Genomic DNA, 21,958 nt, shown 5'->3' with positions numbered 1-21,958 from the left:
GGGAGGCACTAGCTGGGCTAAATTGTTGTTTTCTTGGCCTGACTCTCCTGTCCCTAACAGTGTTTTGTGAACGCGATGCACATTGAATTGGCATCAGAGAACATCTGGACTGTTTCTCATTTGCATTACCAACAAGCAGTCTCCCTTTTCTGAAATAGGGTTACAAGCATTACACTGCATCATATGCGCTCTGCTTTGATTATATGAAAATTGAAGTACAGGCTGCAGCTTGCTGAACTGCCCCCACCCGGCACAGTCATTTTCCTGCAGTACCGTAAATGAGTCTGAAAGATGTTTATTTCGTATTTCTAGGGACCTAGTTTGTAGAACGGAAAGTTTGAGAGACTCACAAGCAACTGCGTACCAAGCATCAAATCTATTGGGAAAATTACAACTGGTTTCATAACAGGCACTCTGAGAATTTATTGAACAGCCACCACACGGTTTAATTCATTATGGTAAATTAACATTTGTCATCAAGAAGGTCCACTGTGGACATTAGTAGCCACTGTTGGAAGCAGTAGAAGCAGTACAAGCTGTTTTTGGAGCAGGCTGCAGATGCTGTATAGTGGGAATTGATCCTTTTTCTCTCATACAACCTGGACAAGTGTGTGTCCGTTCACTGGTCCTTGTGCCCTAGATTCATTGGGGTGTATCTCCTTGACTTGTCAGTCATGAATGATCAGTTAATCCATATGACACTGGATTAATCCTTATCTAAAATATACTTTATTTTCCTACAAACATAGAGTGACGAGTTTCTTTTGATGCTCAGTGTATAAGCCTTTAATGCAGCATCTGTCCAAATGCTTAAGAGAGAAATACTGCACGTAAAGTGATTTGTCTGCTACTGGTGTGTTTTCTGTAACAAAGGCTGTTTTTCTTCTTCTTTCATGTAGGTCGAAAATGGAGGCCATTAATCATGCCACCAGTGTCTATATAGATTCCTGGATGGGACCAAGAGGTAAGTTTTGAACCTAGGTGTTTAATCTCAATTTGCCTCTGTGCTTGCAGTCCACACGCTTTATTAATAAGCACCTGCTTGTTGCCCGGATCATGCCACATGCTTTTCAGCTCAGCATATGAACAGCTCTTGTCAGGCGAGAAACATCAGTCCTGCTCTCGAAAATTTGCAGATCTGATTTACACACTGATGAACAGACACTGTTTATTCTACATTTTGCATTTTAATAATAGACAGAATATAATATTGGTAGAGAGGTGGAAGGTCATGAGATATGATAAGCTCAGCTGATGACAGTGTTATTTATACTTATAATGTACTTCGTACGCTTATACTGTAGGGTGAATATTAAAACCAGTTACAGATATTGAAATGAGGAAATGTAGGTACTTATCAGATTTACATATACTACAAAGGAACCGAAATGCACTGAGACTCAAACCAGGGTCCTGTGGAGCTCCTTTCTTATATGAGCTCTTTCTGGCTCTTTCAGTCAGGCCTGTAATAGCTGCAGTGAAAAAAACACAGGATTGCAAGCTCCTTTTCCATGTCTGCCGAAATCGTGCTTCATTGAAAAAAAGCGCTGCATTGATAGGACATACACAAAATACTGTAATTTAAGTGCTATTAATAAACAAAGACATGTAGTGTATGTGTTGATGTAATTAATCATTAAAGATGGTGCTGACAAGTCAACTCAGGATACAGTCTTGTCAGTCTGCTCCACCGTAGTCCTTTGTGGTTATCAGAATTGAGCTCTGTGAACAGAGTATCTGAATAATAGACTGAATGGTTAAGGATTCCTTCAGTGAGGTGTACTGAGCAGATTGTAAGAAAACAGAAGTAGACCTGTTTTAACCCCCAAAAAAGGTAAACAAGAATCACCACAAAGGTGTGCAATATGGGGAGAGAAGAAAAGGAAAGTTTAGGATCACGGACGTGCACACAGATTGAATGTTTTATGTTTTCATTGTCATGTGTTATATTAAAAAGGCTTAAATTGTCTTTAATATTCTCAGTTGAACAGTCTAAAAGGGTGAAAAACTGCACTGTGTTCTCTACCAAGTAATCTGTTGAAAATAATAACCCAGGCTGTGTATTCTCTCAAAGGTATCTTTATCCCATCTTGTAATAATTACATTTTATTGTATTAGAAGGTAGCATACAGTGTTCTGGCAGAATCACTGCTAGTATCTGCAGTATCTTTAAACATCTGACCAATTGATAGCATTACAAATGATGTTCAGGTTATTTGCCTGTGTTGTTCACCTGTCCTATACTGAATATTGATTTTCTTATACATACATATTCTTATACATACACAATTATAAACATGGAATAGTTCACACAAATAAAAATAACAAGCCTAAAAAGCCTTTAAAAGATTTGTACTTGTCAGTAATTTAAAATAAATAATACCTCTATATTATTAGTATGCCTTACTTTATCCATCATGAACAATTTTCAGCACTGTTCAGTCTTCCAACACCATCCCTAGTGTGTTCACAGTGTTGTCATAAGCTGAATTTGTTAAGGACCTTTTTACATTAGTATGTCAGAGTGCTATTATAAGACCGTTATATGTTTTTGCTTGTTAAAAGTAACAGAGCCTTCTTCTACGAATTTAGCTTGAAAAAAAGGCCTGTATTTAACCTGTATGGTCTACACAGAGATTAAAGAAAAACACTTTATAAAAATACTAACAAGTGTCATTGTATGTGGAATGGCAGAATTTACATACTCTATTCAAGTACAAGTTCATGGAGATAAAAGCCTTTTCCTAGTGCCTGTGACTGCAAATAGAAAAATATAGCTCAAGAGTGTTGATAAGTACCCACACTAGATCAGAAAGCCCAAACAAGGAATCACACAGCAGTACAATGTAGAAACCAAAAAAAGACAGATAACTATTAGTAAGTAGTTTGGCCTGTGTAAACTCTTCATGTTCACATTGTTTTGGCTTGTTATTCTCAGAAATATGTTTAACTGTGGCGTGAACTCATGTTGCGCCCATTAGTAATTGTTGCTTAGCTACATCACTTCAGGCATATGGTTATTCAAGATTAAAAAGAGATAAAATTTGATTTTTTGAGTCACTCGAAATGTTGAAAATGTTTCAAACTCAATGGTGCCTTATTATGCAATTATACAACTGTTGTGTTTTACTGTGGCACAAGAGCAGGGTATTAAAAACACTCCACCCCATATAAATGTGCGCAGGACACAGAACAGAGAAAAAATACGTTTCCGGAGATCCAAACATTTAATAAAAATGATAAATGCTTGATTTCTGCACGTTAATGAATAATGCTTAATGATTTGTAATATTTTGTTAGCGGATTTTCCTTTCCTTAGAAATTCCTAAAATATGGTTTTGACAGGCTACACTCATTAACACGTCAGTGTCCCATTATCCTTTGCCATGTCTGGGCTCTGTGTCTTGATGTATGTGTCTCTAACAGCGCCAGCTCTGATTCTGCCTGTGTCAGTGACCCATCACCTCTATTTAATGTCTGCGACCCATCACCTGTGTTTAATTTAATTTCCGCTTTCTGTCTGTCTTTGGTGTCACCTGGTTTGGTTTACACTGCCTGTGGGTGATACGAGATATTGCCTGCTGCTTAACAAACACTAACGGCCTTTTTTGTTTTCTGTCTTTCAGATCCCAGGGTTAGAGGGTGGTTTCTTCTTGATAACTATCCCCCTACCTTTCTGCTTACACTCATGTACCTCGTCATTGTTTGGATAGGACCGAAATACATGAACAACAGACAACCCTTTTCTTGCAGGGGTATTCTTGTCATCTATAACCTGGGTCTGACGCTGCTGTCTTTTTACATGTTCTATGAGGTAAGCTGAAAACATTATGTGATTGTTAAGCATAGGTAGTTGGGGAAAATCCCTGCCAGTCCTAAACTTTGTGCTTGGTTTTTGCTATTGGTCAGCTATTGGGCTACTGGTAACTCATATTCTGATTAGAGGCCTGCTCAGAACACAAGAGGAAAATTAGTCAGATATTTGTAAAACATTGTGGTTTTGCTTTTTTAACAGCTTGGTGGATTTGACATTGCAGTGCTTTTCTCCCATATCCCTACTCTGCTGTTTTCGTTGCTTTAACTGTCTGTCGGACCTTATGGAAGAAAAGTCTAGGTAGTTCACTACAACAGGAGAAGGGCTGACTGTCACACAAATCTGCTCAACAGAGGAAAATGAGTCTGAAGATTAAAGGCTTTGTTTCAGCAGTGACAGGCAGCATTAGATGCCAGACCTCACAAATAATTGAATCTTTGTGCTGCTGAAAACTGTGGGTCTGAAAAGCTTCTAAGATTGAACCCACCACAAGTACATTTTTTTCTTTTCTGCATAAAAGAACAATTCTCATAAAGTGTGGAAATTTATTAACCTTCCTATTAAATTTATTAATACAAAAATGATATTTGTCACATATAAGGGTGAAATGTGTTGCATGTAATTAATGAAAATCTGCTCTTCGGGTTCTCAGCAGTACTAATAAAGAAATGTATTCATATCTCTGATGAAATAGGAACAAAAAATGGACAAAAGATTGGACAATGTGTCTTGCTTTAACAATGTTATCCTGTAGTCTGAATAGCTTTGCATAAAGCAGACATTCAAAAAGACATGATTTCATTTAACAAAAGAACAGCAAAATGATACAGCCCAGTTCAACACAGAAGATTGCCTGGTTGCGTTTGGCGTAACCAAACCAGTATGTGAGAGGGATGTGGTGGGAAATAATGGCAAGCTCATTGCTCTGAGATGCTTCGCCGCAGTTTTTGCACAAGCACCAATCCACAAGCACTGATTTCCCAGCAGGACAGCGCAGGTCCACAGAGTGCAGGGACTGCAATGGCCTGACCTGTGCAGACGTTTCTGTGGCTGGCCTTTTTGCCTGGCCTGGCTCCAGTAGCACTCCGGCGGGGCCAATGCAAGAGGAGACTTCGCCAGCTGGCTGTAGCCGCCCAGGAAGAGTAGCAGGACATCCCACAGCAGTCTACACAGAGGCAGATCAGGTCTGAGCCTGGACCGCGCTGATGCTCTGGGAGGCCATCATGATACTAACTTTGCCTCATTTTAAAAATGAATGTCGGTCTAGATCCTCCCTGCTGACGTGGGAGTCTGGTCTACTCTGCTCAGCCTGTTACCACCCTCACCAGGAGCGAGTGGGTAGAAAATGATGATGATGAAATCAATGTTTTGCATTGTGACAGTATGTATGTCACTTTTTATAACAAAAACATATAATGACGCGTTGACCTGTATTTCTGGTGGTTTAATTTGATTAAATATAATAGAATTAAATTAATCTGAATTGCAAAATAATGAAATAACAGCTAGAACATCTTTTTTAATTGTTTTTTTTGTCTTGTAACCAGATAAGATGACTGCTGTGTATTCAAAGGAATGCACTGTTTCTGACATTGCTGTTATCAAACAGGGAAAAGAGCAGTGCGATTTTTAGCAGAAGGTCACCTTAAGCTGATTTAAGGATTTATCTTCCCAGAGAAGTATGCTGTGTTGCAGATGTCCTCTGGAGATTGTCCTTTTTAGTCATTGTTTTGGAATCCCAAGGAGACTTTCTGTGTTCTCCCGGTAGTTTATGATTTATTCAGCAGGCAGTGCTGGGCCACAGTATCTGGCCACCTCTCTCCCTCTGCGAGTTTCCGCGAAGCGTTCGTGTCGTTGTCATGGAGAATCTGACTCTTCAGCTCAGTCAGTGAGGATGGAGAAAGTAGAACACTGCACAAACTTATCACTGAGTCCTGGGAATTAGGAGAACAATCTAGTTACATGTTTCATAAATGCACATTAATAGCCATTTGTTTCTTTGAATCTGAAGTACAAACAAGAAGCTCATGCAATGAGGGGTAGCTCACTCCTCCAAGCAGTTTTTCCCTGTTTAGATTTGACCATGTTTATACAATATTCATGCAAAAGCTATTGTTACCTGTACTACATCACTGTCTTTGTTAAATGGGGGTTTTGCATGAGCACAACATAGGAGTAGGTCTTTACAGTCTTGTCCTGCAGTGTGGCAAGGCTCAGTTTCTCTGCCTGCAGCTGGGAAAGTGCTCCTTTGGAAAGTCCAAACAAGTAAACCCCTGCATCTTCTTGCATAGTTCTACTATTGTATTGTTGGCTGGCCTTCAGTTTGGTGGTCTGATGTAAGATCATAAGACCAAAGTAAGATTCTCCCAGTGGACTGAACAGAATACATCCGTATCAGGGTTACAAGTACAAAAGGGGTTATTTTGTTAATTAAGCGCCAAGACATGATTCTTTCAAATTTATATGGAAGGACACTGGGTCACTAATTTAACTAGTGTACAATATTAGTGTTAGTGTGTTGTGTTAGTAACAGGTTACAATTTGTACAGTTTGTACACAGTAACACAAGAGCATGTTTTTAAAATTCTGCACAGTAGTAGACGGCCTGTTCTTTGTAGAATACGAGACAAAGGATTTTAGGCAGCATTACTTAGCAAGGGGAATTACCGGAGATTATGTAATGCTTTTTGGCAATGATGACAAATGAATGAGGAGGGCATTCATCAGCTTGCACATTTCCTTGCCATTGAGCTTTACATTTTCACTATTGATCACAGTGAGTATTTTACAAATCCAGTGTAGAGTGGTCTCTGTAATAGATTTTAGTAGTTTTCCGTGCAGCAGATGATTTCGAAATTCCTGACGTCTGTCAAGGTTTAAAACTGAATTATAACCTCAAACTGTGATATACTGTCTCTGGCAGCCAATACTGATGTCAGCAGTCACTCTGTCAGATTCAGATTTTTAGCTAATAGACGCATTAGATTTTACAAGATGTGTTAAGTTTAGGGATTTCACATTCAGTCTCCAGTCCTTACAATCAATTCAGTGTTGTTGCAATCAGCCTTCAATGTGGTCTGTTGTAAAAGTATTACATCATGCATTAGAGGCACTCTGAATTTACAAAGTCTTCTACAAATTATAATAATATAGTTTTCTAACATTCTGCTATGAACAGATAAAGATCGTTGTCATTTATTGCTTACAAAATACTGCTTTGTCATAAGAGATTATTCTATGAGCAGACAGATGTATTCATGAAAATAAGGTATTTGTGCAAAGGTGAAATAAACAAGTAGGTTAAAGTACTAATTACTGTAGTCAATACCTTAACCTTGAGTACTTACATACTGTATCAAAAGTATGGCTGTATACTGGCTGTAAATGGAGTTAGGGTCTTTTAATGTGTATTAATGATGTACTGCTGGGGACAGGTCTCACAAAAACCCTACATGAGCTGTGAAGGTGATCTAAGTTGTGTTGCTGGGAAAGTGGCTGAAATCAGTGGACCAGTCAAAAGAAACTTTTCTCAAGTCTTGTGTGTTACTAGCATAAACTCTCCTCATTACCGAAATAGAAAGCTCCAGCCCCTTTGTGACTCGGTGGCCTATATACTGCTGTCTTTGATGAACTGCAGTGCAACAGTTGCAGTATGAATTGAATGGAAATTCCCTACAGGATATGAAATCAACAGAATAACTGGCCCTTTGCATGTTTTGCATATCACACTCAAGTTCGGCACTCTCTGTCTGCTTTCAAAAAATGTAACAGCTCTGGGAAACAGTTCTCGTTCTGGTTTAACTGTTTTTGATGAAAAACTTGAACCAATGTGTTAAGAGGCAAATTCTTTTTCAGATATATTTAACAATCTTTTTTATATGGATGCGTTAGAGTAAAAGTGAAGGTAGGCCTGAATTTAAAAGATCTGATATGAGTAGGGAGATAATTCCCCAGCATTTGAGCAACAGAATGCAAATCACTGTCTCACACTGTTTGGAACTTAATTTTGGGAACTGAAAGAAGTCCAGAGAGCACAAATAATGGATAACTGTAGTTAACAGTTCACTGTAGCCAGGAGCCTAACTGCTCAAGCTCTTAAAGAGGAGAAGCAGTGATTTGAATTTGATATCCACAGGGGGTCAGTGCAAAGAAGTGAAAATACTGTAGGTGCTATCACATTGTAAAGATCCGAGCAGCTAAGCATTAAGCATACAGCAGCTTGTTTAGATCATATTTGGAAACACCAGTAAACGCTGCATGACAACAAATAACACACTGGGATATATGATTGGCTACCAGCACTCTTGTGGTAAAATATTAATTTTCTAACAAAAAAGACACTTTCAGAACATGTTTAAAGGCAGCACCCAACAAGATTCCCAACAAGACTACTTGGAGCGATTATAGGGCACTTAGTGGTCAAAACTAAGGTTGACACGTTTGCCAAGATCATAAGGAGAGGGAAAAAGCATAATGTCTAGGTTTCGTCAGAGTTCAGATGTAAAAGGTTTTGTTGAATCCGTTTTTTTAACATCACCTGTGGTACCCTGTAGATTAATTCATACGTCTCATGAAATAGGAACAGAAATTATCATACAATGGATTGGACAACATGTATTCCTTTAAAACACTAAAAAGAATTATAGTGTAATCTTTATATTAAGTGATCATTTTGTTCTTTTGTTCCTGTTTCATCAGGCTGTTTTGCATGAACATGCTGTAAGTCTCAGTGTAATCAGCACAGATGTGAAAGCTGACTCCACACCTGTGATGAATCTGACCTAATGGCAGCATAAACAACAAGCCCCCACAGACTGCTGGGGAAGAGCATACTGTTACAAAACATGCTCTCCTACCTCTGAAGTTAGCAATTGAGTATTGAGAATTTATTGCTTAACTAGGAGAACATTAGTCAAAACTGCATGCAAAGACCAGACCACTGCCTCCAAAAAAACAAAACAAAACAATTAATTGATGACCAGTTGGTTCTTGTTAACACAAGTTTCAAAAGACAAAATGTGCAGAGAGTATTATTTTGTCATAAAACTTAATACACTAGGCTGGGCTCTTTCACCATATATGGCTTTCTGAGTAATAGTTGGGTAATTTATTTTTGACATAGATGGATTTAAAAACATAACTGTTTGAAACCTTCAATTAAAGCAACATTTGAACAAGAGCTCCTTTGAGCAACAACATTTGGGAGTTTGAGAGACACAGCTGTACAACAGTGAACAAAGAGGAGCCACAAGTTGATGGTTGCTATGGAAATCGCACTTGGTATAAAAGAGGAGATGCTTGAGGAAGTAGAAATAAGCTGACCTCGACTTTGGAAAGGACACTCACTGCTTGATTAGTTTTGCTCTGATATTAACTCTAAGTTGGGTCACAGACACCAGATCTTATCCTGTCTTTCAGCGAGGAGCCACATGATTCTGGTGTAGTATTTTACTATTGCTACTACTACTACTACTATTTAAGCTGGATAGACAGTATTACTGAAGAAATGAATATGAATTTGCAAGAGCTCAGAGGCGCAGTTGTTGACAGACAGGCCTGGCATGCTGAAGTCCATGAGGTCACGAAGAGTCGGACTCGACTAAACGACTAAACACTCTGCTACTGCAAAGTAAAATATTTATTACCCTATGCATCCATATTTTGAAGTAGATAAAGAAAGATATATCCATAAAAACACCTAAATGTGATTAATTTTAAGACACTTGGGATAAAAGGCAGTGCCATAAAAATGTAAAGCTTTTTAAGAATTTAAAAACTAGAGGGGTCATATTATATCGGTTAGAATTCTTTTTAAGTCTGCTTATTAATGGTTAAAATTAATGCTTTTACAACTACACTAATTTAGAAAGACAATATGAAACACTGTCTGACCTTAGAATAGTCTTGTTACAGAATCTGAACTGTACACATCTGTATTAATAAAGGAGATCAGCAGACAAATCTGATCTGCTGGGGTTGGAGCCTGAGGTGTTTCTTGTTCTATCCTGCAGAATCAGACTTGTTATTTACGGCATTATCTCTACTTTTGTCTTTTTGATGTTAAAATCTTGCCATGAAAGTTAGTATCATGATAGCTGCCCTCATTGTGTTTCACTCAGCGGAAAGGAAAATAAAAATCGTTTACGTGCTTTTTGATAAGGACTGTAGTGCTGATGGTCTTTAAAGGATTTTGTGAAGGAAATATTTGAGTCCATTGGAGCTGGTTGTTTTACCCAGAGTCTGTCTCCAGAATTCGAACATACGCACAGGGTTGGTATAAATGCAACATACGAGGCAGCAAACATTTTTTATTCACTGTTATGGCAACAGATTGCTGTAATACAAAGCCTTGGTCTCTTCACTTTGTCTGTTATTTGCACAATTGGCCTGACAGCGTTTATGTCCGTCCAGGGCTGTCCCCAAAGGAGAGGAAGTGGTGAGTAACAGTTAAGAATGACTCAGGCAGTAGAAATGATACACCCGCCCACAGCCTGGAATAGATGCAAGAGAAGACGCCCGTTTTAAACTAAAGGAAGGAGAGAAAATACAAGAGTTGACAAGCACTGAAGTACTTTATATTATTCACTAACGATGGATGCAAGTGTCCTTTACTCTGAGAGATTTCTTTAAGTTCAGCTGTTAGACTGCATTGTTAAACGTCTGGCCCTGCGGATGACAATTGCATTTTTTATCTCACATGCCAGAGTCATGAAGTCTTCTTGGAGCCCACTGATATGTGTATGGACTGGTATGTGGGGACCTAGAAGCTGTAAATTGTTTATTTAGTTTGCGTTGCCCTATTACGTGATTCTCATGTTCATCCTTGAGGAATGTTTTTCTCTTGTTCTATGGGAAGCTGCCTTGACTGTCAGGAAGGGCACAAGGGAAGCTGTTTACTGCTGTGCAAAGTTCTGAAACACAGTGGGCTAGTTTTACTGGCTAGTTTACTACTAGCGTCAGCAGTCTGTTTTCTGTTATGCACATAATGTGTTTAATAATGATTTAAGGACCTTGTCCCTTTTAGTATGAATTGCTGAAGGCAGGTGGAAAAGTCTGAAAACTTACTTTTTTTAAAACTGCTAATAAATTGTAATATAATTTATCAACAGCAGAATTTTGAAGGAACACTTAAGTTGTCTTAAGGCAGCAGTTGTTTAGTGAAAGCAATCATTGCTTAGAAAAACACCATAGAACTTTAAGACTGGTATTTCACTAATAAACTTCACCACGTCGTTCCTCTAATTCAGTGTTGGAGTAATGCATTTGCCTGGAAAAAGTTATTTCAGAAAAACCAAGCAAAAAAGATTTAAACAGAAGACATACACAAAGACATGTACTAAAACTTCTCTCTTCAGGTATTTGAGAGAACTCTCAACTAAACCTAATTACTTTAATGACAGTTTAAATATGTTTGTGTGTATCTGTGGGGGGTGCATTTGTGGCCCTACATCAGCTTCAAGGGCTGTTGTACAGAATTAACATGAAATTGCAAAGACATGGGCATCCTTAGTATATTAGCATACTGACCACTAACCTGAACACATGGCTTCAGTTTAGTGATGTACAGTAAATGTGCCTGTTCTCAATGCAGAAGAGTCAGGAGATACTAATTATATTGTGTTGCTGATGCCATGATTCCTTAACAATAATATTCTTATGACTTTTAACCTTATTTGCATTTCTATCTGGTCTTTACAAGCAGGGTGGTGGGATTGTGGAACACGTTACCCAGCCATGCTGTTGAAGCCAATTGCTTATTCCAAGATGGATGAGATCTTCATCTCTGCAGTAAACATAGCTAGTGGGTTCAGCCTTGCAGGGAGACATTAGGAAAGGAAACAGCTTTGCTTCATGAGTATCGGCTGGGTCTGCTTTTGGTGGTGAAGATTCTAAAATGCTGTGACCTTTTGTTTGTGCAGCTTGTCATGGGAGTGTGGCAAGGAGGGTACAATTTCTTCTGCCAGGACACACACAGTGCCGGGGAGGCTGACACAAAGGTAAGTCAAAAATCAGTGGCGTCCTTAGAGTGCAGGCCTATCACCTCATTCCTGAATGGCAACAAACAGACTAAATGAGATGCTTATTAAAATATCTGTTAATCCTCTGAAAGAAACTGTTGTATTTAAATGTGCTGTGCTCCCAGAGTGCTTGCAGTACATTTTTCAAGATAATATCATGAAAAATGGGTTTTAGTCTGCCTGCCAGAAAAAGTTTCTTGACCTAAGCTCCCACCCCCAAAAGCCACTCTTAACAAAACAGATAACTGTTTCCTAGAAGACGGATTTAGGGGTACGAACAGTGAGGGTCGCCTTTTCAGAAATGCTTGTAGGAAAAGGATGAATAGATCAAAATAAAATGAAATACCACAGAGATCTGGACAACATGCGGTTGAATAACCACACAAGTTTTTTCTTACAGCACTTTTCAAGGATTTCTTGCTTTTTGAGATTGTTTTTTGCAGTGTTGTATCGTAGTTCACTTGGGTATTTTTCAACAATAGAGCACCACTATATCGACCAGAAATACTTGCCACTTTGTGGCCGGCATTTATCACCCCTCACGTTTTCAGACCTGCCAAAGCTTTCTGGTCTGGCCAGAGTCGTCATCCCTTTGTGCTGGTTTTATGATGCACAGCGAGAAAGGGCACCAGACCCTCACCTTGCAGAACACTGAGAATTGCAGCACCTGTGACTTGAATTTTATTGTACTAGCTGTCAGCTTACATTGCCTCAGCAGAATAATTCTGATTTGTAGTAACAATTACGTTGTTCTCCAGGTGTTTTGAAATGTGATAGATTGTTAAGGTCACTGTGTTTGCTTATTTTCAGAAACTCATCTTTCACAAGGGAAATTGCATTTCAGCATAGTAACATTACTGAGGCCTTGCTAAGCACATTTCAAACTTTTATTGAATCTTTTCTAATATTCACTGTGGTAGCCTGGTTTAATAACCTGAATATATACAATAAAAACAGACTGAGCAGGACAGCGAAGATAGCCAGCAGAATGACAGGTGCACAACAGCTACATCTGGCAGACATCTACTGTACATCAAACAAATAGTGCAGAAGGTCAGTATAGTCACTGACTGTCACGACCCCCCTCACACAGTGAAACTGAGCTCCTTCCATCTGGGCGTTGGGTTAGACTACCTACGTTAAGTGCACTATAACTAAGTTACCCTGTATTCCCATGGCTGTTAACCTGCTTACGTTTGACAAGTGATTGTATATTTGACCTTATTTACTCATTGTGCATGTACTGTATATTATGTATTTATCTCGTGCTCTGATGACCTTATTTCATTATTTATTTTTTTCTAACTTGTGACGTTTACTCAAGCTACTAACTTGTTTTCTCATCTTATGCCAGGCCTTTCTTATTTGGGTACATGTTGTGTTTAATGGATTCTGTATTGTTTCTTTTATCTGCCTACAAAGCAAATTTCCCATCTGGGACTACAAAGGAAGTATGTAGGGCACAGCTGCCTGGGGAATCCCATCTACATTCACTGGACACGGGTTCGAATCTGTGATCTTAGAGCTCAGGCTTTGCTCAGAAGAGCATCTTTACCAGCTGAGCCACCCAGGAGTGACCTGCTTATATTAATATGTAATTATTGTCATCATAACCAACTGCAAACTGCATGCACAAGTACTTCAAATGCAGAGATCCCTTTGGAAGTTTACATGCAGACAACTTAGACAATACTTTACATTAGCTAGCACAGCAGTCCAACAGTCTTCTGCAAGATTGTTTTAGCTGTCAGCCTTATGAATCCAGACTTTGTTAATTTACTGGATAAAAACAACGTGCTCCTGGCTCGATTGACTGAATTGATTTGGATGGCCATTGATTTCAGATTGACTGAATCGGTTGCACTATTCAGTATATGACTTTTCCAGACTAGCCATCTTTAATCTGATACTGTATTTGTGTCAGTTGTGAGTCGCTTTGGATAAAAGTGTCTCCCAAATGAAAAAATGTGAATGTAAATATTGCTTGGCATGACAATGGACACACACTTGGGCTCACAGCCAAGAACTTGGTGCTATAGTGCTATATTTATTCATTCCCCCTAAAATCGTTTGTTTTTGATTAACTGAGGCCTTGTTACCTTTTTTTCTGTTTATTACGTATTTATATGTATGCATTGTTTGGTGTATCCCTGTGTGCATATTTGCAAGTTGAAGATTATAGTTGATTATTTGGACACCAAAGTATGTTATTTTCTTGATTAATAATCATTTCCAAAATCAGAATGGTCGCTCTGCTCTCTTTGCTCTAGCTGATGAGTGAGAGAAGAGTTGTGACTCCTGAACCAGGGCCAGATGGGAGACTCCAGATGTTTCCTGTCCTGGGAGACATAGTTTAGTGGGGTGCAGCACATGGGCTCTTGTTTTACAGGCTCTTAATCTGAAGCCACTGTTTGTCTGTTTATGGTTTTTTCATCATTTTGTTTCTAGATTGTACACGTCCTGTGGTGGTACTACTTCTCCAAACTTATTGAGTTCATGGACACATTTTTCTTCATTTTACGCAAGAACAACCACCAGATTACAGTTCTGCACGTCTACCATCACGCCAGCATGCTGAACATCTGGTGGTTTGTCATGAACTGGGTGCCTTGCGGACATTGTAAGTCAAAACGTACCACTTGACCTTTCAGTCTTGTAAATGATCCACGCAGGGCAGAAGTATTGCTCATTTTAAAACTTTTATTAATACTTGCTTTAGAAGGTTACCTGTTAATTGAGTACAGGTGACAGAGGTATTTTTGAGAAATGTTCCTTTTGTTCACATTCAAGCTTGGTAAGGTTGAATAAGTACCATTCATTGTTGCCTTGCTTTTCCTTGTTCTTTCATTTAGCATATTTTGGAGCAACTCTCAACAGCTTCATTCACGTCTTAATGTACTCCTACTATGGGCTTTCCGCCATCCCAGCAATGCGCCCCTATCTGTGGTGGAAGAAGTACATTACTCAGGGCCAGCTGGTGAGTTTCAATGCCTACAGTCACACTGCTGCTCACCCAAATATGAACACACTGCAGACGGATGATTTCCTGCACTCAAACAGAACAACATGTATAAAGAAAATTCTGAATCCACCAGCAAAAAGGTTAATGTTTCTCCAGCAGAAACATGGGCTTGCAGGCTGGCTGTCCTCTACAGTTTAAACAAGTATCGCTTTTCAGTGTTAATTGGAAATGATTAAAAAATAAAGGTTGATATTAAAAGGTCAAGGAAACAGGCTGCCATTTGCAGATAAAGCAGGAACACAAGAAAGAACGGTACATTGATTGAGTATATATACTGTATATATTATATCGGAAAATGTTGAAAATTCTCAACATGGAAAATTCATGGTATTTTATTTAATGAAGGTCAAATGTGATTATGTTGGCAACAGTTCTGTTTTATTCAATTCTGTCGTGTTTTCCGTGACAGTCTGTCAACACTGGTTCTGTTAAAGAAAATGTAGGCAGCAGCCTGAAGGAAAGGAGATGCTAAGGGAGCTGAAATTGAATCACTGCGATAGGACTGTGCAAAGAAAAGCAAGAGGTGGACCATTTAACAGTGTTCTCTAAACTGAATTGACAGAATGTTTACCTTACTCATATACAGTAGCTTCTTCATAGCATTAACATTAAGGATGTTGCCCAAGTACTGCATAACCTAGTATTTACTATAGGTCTGGTCTTTGTTACTTTAGTATATGAATGCAGGGCTTAGCATTTGATTGCCTTTTATACTTGTGGTCTTCATCCTAGTAAACCTAACAAACCTCATGTCAGCTCTCACCTGGGGGGAGAAGGGTTTCACGAAGTGTTGAAAATGGCACCTCGAACACGCCTGCCTGAGTGCATTCTGTTTGGAAAGACAAGTTTCAAAGGAGCATTTACTGTCGACATTAAGATAAAACAGAAGCAGTTGCTTGATTAAAGAACCTAACAAGAGTTACAAATGAGAGGAGACCATTCAACGCATCGAGCCAGTTTGGTTGTTAGGAGCTAATTGATCCCAGGTTCTCACCCAGCTGCTTCTTGAAGGACGCCTCCTGTTCTGGATTTTAAATGTGCTTCCAGATTGCGCGCTCTGGCTTGTTCTTCACTGTTCTTCCTGAACCGGTCATTTATGCATGCTCTTACTGCTACAGTAAACCACCACCCCAGTACCTTACTCTTAAGCGTTAGCTCATTTAACTCATTGTTTAAAAACATGCATTTCTTTGTGTTTTTCCATCTCCTTTTTTCAGATTCAGTTTGTGTTAACTATGTTCCAAACTGTGTGCGCTGTCATTTGGCCATGTGGGTTCCCCATGGGATGGCTGTATTTCCAGATATGTTACATGATTACACTGATCGTTCTTTTCTCCAACTTCTACATACAGGTAAGAACATCTTCTGAATTTGTCAGTAGTTGTTGTCTTGTGGATTACTTTCTAATGCCAGCGTTACCTCGATCACACTTAAACTTTGGGTACTGGTTTTTCTGTTTGCATGGCAGTAGGCTGGCAGTTCTGTTTGTAGTGAATTTAAATGAGTGGACGTAGAATAGAGTAACAGTTACTTCTGTTTGGGTGAATGCAGAATCTGAAAGAAAACCATTGTGCACTTTCTCAAACAAAGAGAAAAGGGAGTGAGGGTGAGAGCTCAGTTGGCTTTAGCAGAGAATGGAAAGAGTTCTTTCATTTCAGCTTTCATTTCACACATACAGTGTGAAGACTTGTTCAAGTCTCTAAATGGGCACTGAAAGCAATAGAAAACAGTAAAATCAATACATTTCTATTGGCAATGACATCGAACAGGGCCTCCTGAGTGGATCAGCTGGTAAAGGCTCTCACCCAAATGCAGGTTCGAGGCCTGGGTCGTGTTATTACCCAGCTGCGACTGGGACTTGAATGAGCGCTCCCTGTGGCCTCCCAGGCACTTGCAGACTCAGGGTGCTGTCGGTCCTGCTGGTTAGGCACCAGACCTCCTGCCCCGGGCTGCGCTGCCGGGGGGCGTGTCAGATGGGGAGGGGCAGTGGGAGGAGTCTGGCTGCAGCTGCCCCGCCCCCCTGCACGCTGTCACAGGGGTCGCAGCTGAAGAACACACGACTCGTATCTCATTTTGGCTGGCCATATCCAAAACAAAAACTGAAATACCTGGCAATGGGAAAATATAAATACTGTACAGGAAAGGATGTTCGAGGGGGGAGCTGCATCAGCATACAATGGCTGCAAATGGATGATTAAAGGTTAATTCCCCCTGATAAACAGAAAGGAGAAATGAAATGTTTCAGCTCTAGAGCCTTCTTCAGGTGTCCTGAAAGTAAATTAACTTTCACGTGTTCCTTTACAAGGAGGAAAGACTGTCAAAACACTGGATAGAGTCTCATTCGTCTTTGACCTACCTGTATTTCCCTTTTGTTGCCTAGACCTACAATAAGAAAGGAGCTTCCCGGAGGAAAGAGCACCAGAATGGTTCTGCTGTGTCCATGAATGGACACTCGAATGGAGTCTCAGGAGTCTCGTCAGAGACGGTGAAACACAGAAAACACAGAGGGGATTGACGTGGTGTCCCCTGCCCTACAGAAATCTCACAATCTGAAAACTAGCACTCGTAGAGGTACCGTTGCTAGGAACAGGATTTTAAATTGTATTTTAAATTTCTAGATTGCCCTATTATATCCATTTAGATAAAGAACCAAAGCCATTCTAATGCTAAGGAATTGTAGACTGTTTGCACATTACAGCCTGTTTATTATTCATATTGAATCAAGCCCATTACGGTTAAGGGAGCAGTATGTGGATGTTTATACATACTGTATATATTGTGCCCTTTTTATTTAGTTAAAAAAAGAAACTAGACAGGTTCATTCTCTAAAAAACTACATCTCTCTGGCTCATTTCATGTTTTATGTGCTAACCTCCAAAAGGTTTCAAAATCATGTTGAAATGTCAAATACAATTCTTGCCCAACCTAGACCACTAAGTAAGTGTTCTTGGTGGAAAATAGTCATGTTTATCACCTGCTGCACATTGGATAAGGTACAGTATGCAGTACGGAGTATACTTTAACCAGCTAAAGAAAAGTAGATGCTATATAAACAGTAGTTTGAATAATGTGGAAATGCAGCCATGTCAAAAGTAGTCCAATATGAAAGGAATGACAGTAGAATAGCACATATCATTATTCACTCTCCTTGTAGGGGCCTCTGCTGTGTTATTGTGGAATCCTTTGTAATACACTTTACCTGTACATACTGTACCAGTATCATACTGTATACATACTTTATTGTGCAGTATAGTATAGTGCTACCATTTAAAGGTTAAAGTTACTTCTGCTATTGATATCACGTTTCTAATTAATGTCTGTGGAATCTTATGTACATCTTAGAGGACATATTGAGTGGGGCTTTTCAGAATACGGTGAATTGATAAGGGTCTGGAGTTGTAGGAACGTAATTTAGTCAAATTGCTTGTTTTGGCAAAGTTTGGCAAAGTTCAAGCCAGGATTGACCAGCTCATGAAAAATTTACTCTCCAATCTATCTTAAATGTTAATAACTCTTAATCTTAATTTGGCCAGGTCTCTTATTTATTTTAGGGAAAGACGGTTGTAAATTATTTGTTTAACACTAGAAAGCTGTTTTTAACCTCTGAGAGTGTTTACAGTATGTAAGATGGAAATTAACTGTATACATTGGTGAAGAATGAATAAATGAAGTTAGCTATGTTTTTTAGCATGTAGTTTTTCTATTAATAACTTGATAAATGTCAAGTTGCACCTGCTATAAAAAGTTTCTAAATACTCATGGCATGTTGTTGAAAATGGGTGAGCACAGAGAAAGATCTCAAGTGTAACTAATAATTGTATTGTGCATTATTGACTTCAGCTGTTTGTACTCAGGAGAGCAGTGGTCTTCAACTCAGTTGTTCAGTGTCCTTACTAATATACAGTATATCAAGTGGTGGCAATTGGGCTCACAGCAAATACAGTGTTGTGGAGGGCTAAGCTGAATATAATTTTAGACATTTTTCTTTGGCCTTAAAGATGCTGTAGCTTAAGGAGGCACTGGTTTACAGCTGCACTTTATTCTAAGAATCGTAGAAATCTTGGAAAGGAGTGATGTTAGATGAGAAAGTATGGTGTACTCTTAAACACATTTGCACATGTGTTCCTTAAGATTCTTGATGCTGTTAAAGTCCCCATTAACTGTCCCGTTTTAAAGGCCTTGGTTAAGTCCAGGACATTTTTTTGTTTTGATCAATATTGAATGTACAGTGGGCGGCAAACATGAAAACAGAACAAAAACACTAAACCTCACTCTATTCTTTTCACTGTTTAGGACAGCAGCACTATCTAAGCCATATATCTGGAACTGTAGCCACAGGAGATCTAAGAACAAATTAATGAGCCAGCATTCTCTCCCACATGTCAAATTCCTCAGAATCTTTATATTCTAATCATGTCCCTTGTTGCCATGAACATTTTCAAATCCTTCAGTGCAAACACATATGGAAGTGGTGAAACAGAGATGTCCATTTATTCCCCAATTATGACATGAGACACACAGGTGGAAGCACTTCAAAAACTAGATTTTGGTTTGAAATCTGCTTATTTTCATGAAAAACAATCTTCATTAAACTGAGTTTTGTTTTCTGGTGTTGTGATGTTTGAAGGCAAATGTTGCTCCCCCTAAAGTATATTAATCTTCTTACTGTTCATCACTTCCAGGCTGAGGAAGAACCAGGTTTTCCACAGTAGAGTGGGGGTCCCAGTCCTGACCTGACACCTGCTGGTTTTCTTCCCAGATATGCTCTCAGTTCCATAATTGAATCTTTAATTGACTTCATAAACAACTCATGTGAACTGTTGGACTGTTTTCGGTTCTTAAAGCAGATTGGAGGTTGCCTTTAACTATTATATTTAAAAGGAAGATAAAATGCCTAAGTTTGGAGTGCAAAACATTGCAAATATTCCAGTCAGGCAAACTGTTAGTGAACTGGTCTGGAAATAAATCCAGCAGGGGTGTGGGGCTTCAGGACCAGGACTGGAAACACCTGTCACATCACAATGAATGACCTTGATTTGAGACTGTACACGAAGTATTGCCTTAATAGTGAATTACCTGGTAGGTGCTGCTTCTTCATGTTCTCAAAGTTTTTGTTTAGTAAAACTCCTAAGATTGTTTTCGTTGCTGTCAAAGCATGCTACTGTAACACAGATTTAACAGTGTTTTTGTCCATTGTAATACACTTATGCCTTAAAGATTAATCGCAGGGGTCAGCGAGTGAAGAATGCAAAATAAAAACTCTAAAGCCTGTGTAGAGAGGCGAGAGCCATTACATCAACAACTTGGCATCAAGTAGAGTTGATTGACGGCTTCATTGTTCATTTTCATAAAACTGTAAATCAGCCCTTGCAGAATAGCCAATGCTATAGTCTTGACATGCACTGTTAGTTTTCATTGGATAAACTTGATATCTTACTGTGATCATGGAAAATCAGTGCATCTGAAATGTTAAATCCTCAATCATGCTGAAAAGTAATAAAAAGCATATAGTTCCCTGGATGTGGATGTATAACGTGATGTGGTAGTGAAACATCTTTGCTTAGAGGAAGAAGATCCTGGGATTTAAATGGAGCCAGATTAGTGATAACCACCTAACAGTACTGCAATGGAAGGAAATACTGATGTAATGTAACTGTAATGTCATTGAATTTCAATAAATAAAAGGTGTTAATGTCACACTAAAAATTGTAATTGTAGACATGACTTTACCAAACTCTTTGCTGTGGAAAAGCTACATTAATGTATGTGTACATAATTACTTTAATAAGCCACACAATTAGATAAGTGGCCACTGGGTTCAGTAATAGTGGTTCACAGATTTCACAACTATCCCTGTAAAGTCAATTAGTCAGGTAATGAATTTCAAGCAAAAATTCAAAATGAAAACCAAGGAGTTCTCAAACCAACTCAGGGATAGTGATGTAGAAAACCACGGATCATAAGAAAGATATAAAAATCAAAAACACTGAATATGCCTTTCAATATAGTCGATCATTGAGAAGTGGAATGTCTCATAGTGGCCAGACACTGCCTAGATCTGGCTGTTCCTCCTACATCAGCAGCTGGCCAGGGAGGAAATTGGATACACATGCAACTGTGAACCAGCTGTGACTTCGAAAGAGTTACACCCTTCAGTGAGAGTGATGAGAGTAAATGTGCATGAGGCAAAGCTATCTCAGCCACGCCACAAACCTGGCCAGTATGGCAGAGTGGAAAACCCATCTCAGATACCGCATGGTGTTTGCAGCGAAACATTTAAGTGATACTGCAAATGTGGTAAAAGGTTTTGTCACATAAAACAAAATTGGAACTTTTTAATCTAATTGCAAAGCATTACATCTAATGCAAAGCCAACATAGCGCATCACTCAGTCAACACCATCCCTACTGAGGAACATGGTGGTGGCAACATTATATTCGAGTTTTTGTTATCAGCAGGGGCTGGGCAGATTGTCAGGACTGATGTGGACACAGGGTAAGTACAGAACTGGCAAATCACAGAGGAAAACCTTAAACAGGTACAAAAGTTCACCTTTCAGCAGGACAATGATCCAAAGCACATGGCCAGAGCTACACTGCAGTGTTCTTGCAGTGCCCTTCAGGACAAGAAAGGGACTGTCCTTGAGTGATCCAGTCAAAGGCCTGACTCGAATCATATCGAGAGTCTCTGGAAAGACTGCTGTCCACAAGCACCTTGAGAGAGCTTGAACACATCTGACAGGAAGAATGGAAAAAATTGGTTGAGACACAGTGGTTGTAACGGCTGCCAAAGGTGCTTCCACCATAACTTTACTATATACTTGCAATGAGCATATTTCTATACCCAGCAGCCATGTCACCCTGCAACTCACAGCCAGCAGCCCACTGGAGCTCAGCAGGGGTGGGCCTGGTTATTACCTGCATAGGAGACCTCCTGGGAAAGCTAAGGCTGCTGCTGGAAGAGGTGTTAGTGGAGCCAGTAGGGGGCGCTCGCCCTGCGGTCTGTGTGGGTTCTAATGGCTCACTCTAGTAATGGGGACACTGTACTGTAAAAGGCACCGTCCTTCAGATGAGATATAAAACCGAGGTCCTATGTCTCTGTGGT

The 21,958-nt window shown here is 39.4% G+C and overlaps 1 protein-coding gene across 2 annotated transcripts in view; it reads left to right on the top strand.

The window, feature by feature from the left end:
* elovl5 (ELOVL fatty acid elongase 5) overlaps positions 1 to 20,560 on the top strand; it is a 28,758-nt gene extending 8,198 nt beyond the window's left edge. For both annotated transcript variants that reach the window (XM_006638691.3, XM_015363038.2), the window contains exons 3-9: positions 900 to 964; positions 3,627 to 3,814; positions 11,734 to 11,811; positions 14,281 to 14,452; positions 14,685 to 14,809; positions 16,072 to 16,206; positions 17,235 to 20,560. In XM_006638691.3, coding sequence (XP_006638754.2) covers positions 907 to 964; positions 3,627 to 3,814; positions 11,734 to 11,811; positions 14,281 to 14,452; positions 14,685 to 14,809; positions 16,072 to 16,206; positions 17,235 to 17,369 — 891 coding nt within the window. In that variant the 5' untranslated portion in view covers positions 900 to 906 and the 3' untranslated portion in view covers positions 17,370 to 20,560. The remainder of the gene's footprint in view (positions 1 to 899; positions 965 to 3,626; positions 3,815 to 11,733; positions 11,812 to 14,280; positions 14,453 to 14,684; positions 14,810 to 16,071; positions 16,207 to 17,234) is intronic.
* Positions 20,561 to 21,958: the final 1,398 nt, after the last annotated feature.

Source organism: Lepisosteus oculatus, chromosome 17 (assembly GCF_040954835.1).
Source record: "Lepisosteus oculatus isolate fLepOcu1 chromosome 17, fLepOcu1.hap2, whole genome shotgun sequence".
Classification (NCBI taxonomy): Eukaryota; Metazoa; Chordata; class Actinopteri; order Semionotiformes; family Lepisosteidae; genus Lepisosteus; species Lepisosteus oculatus.
This window is presented reverse-complemented; position numbering and strand designations above follow the sequence as displayed.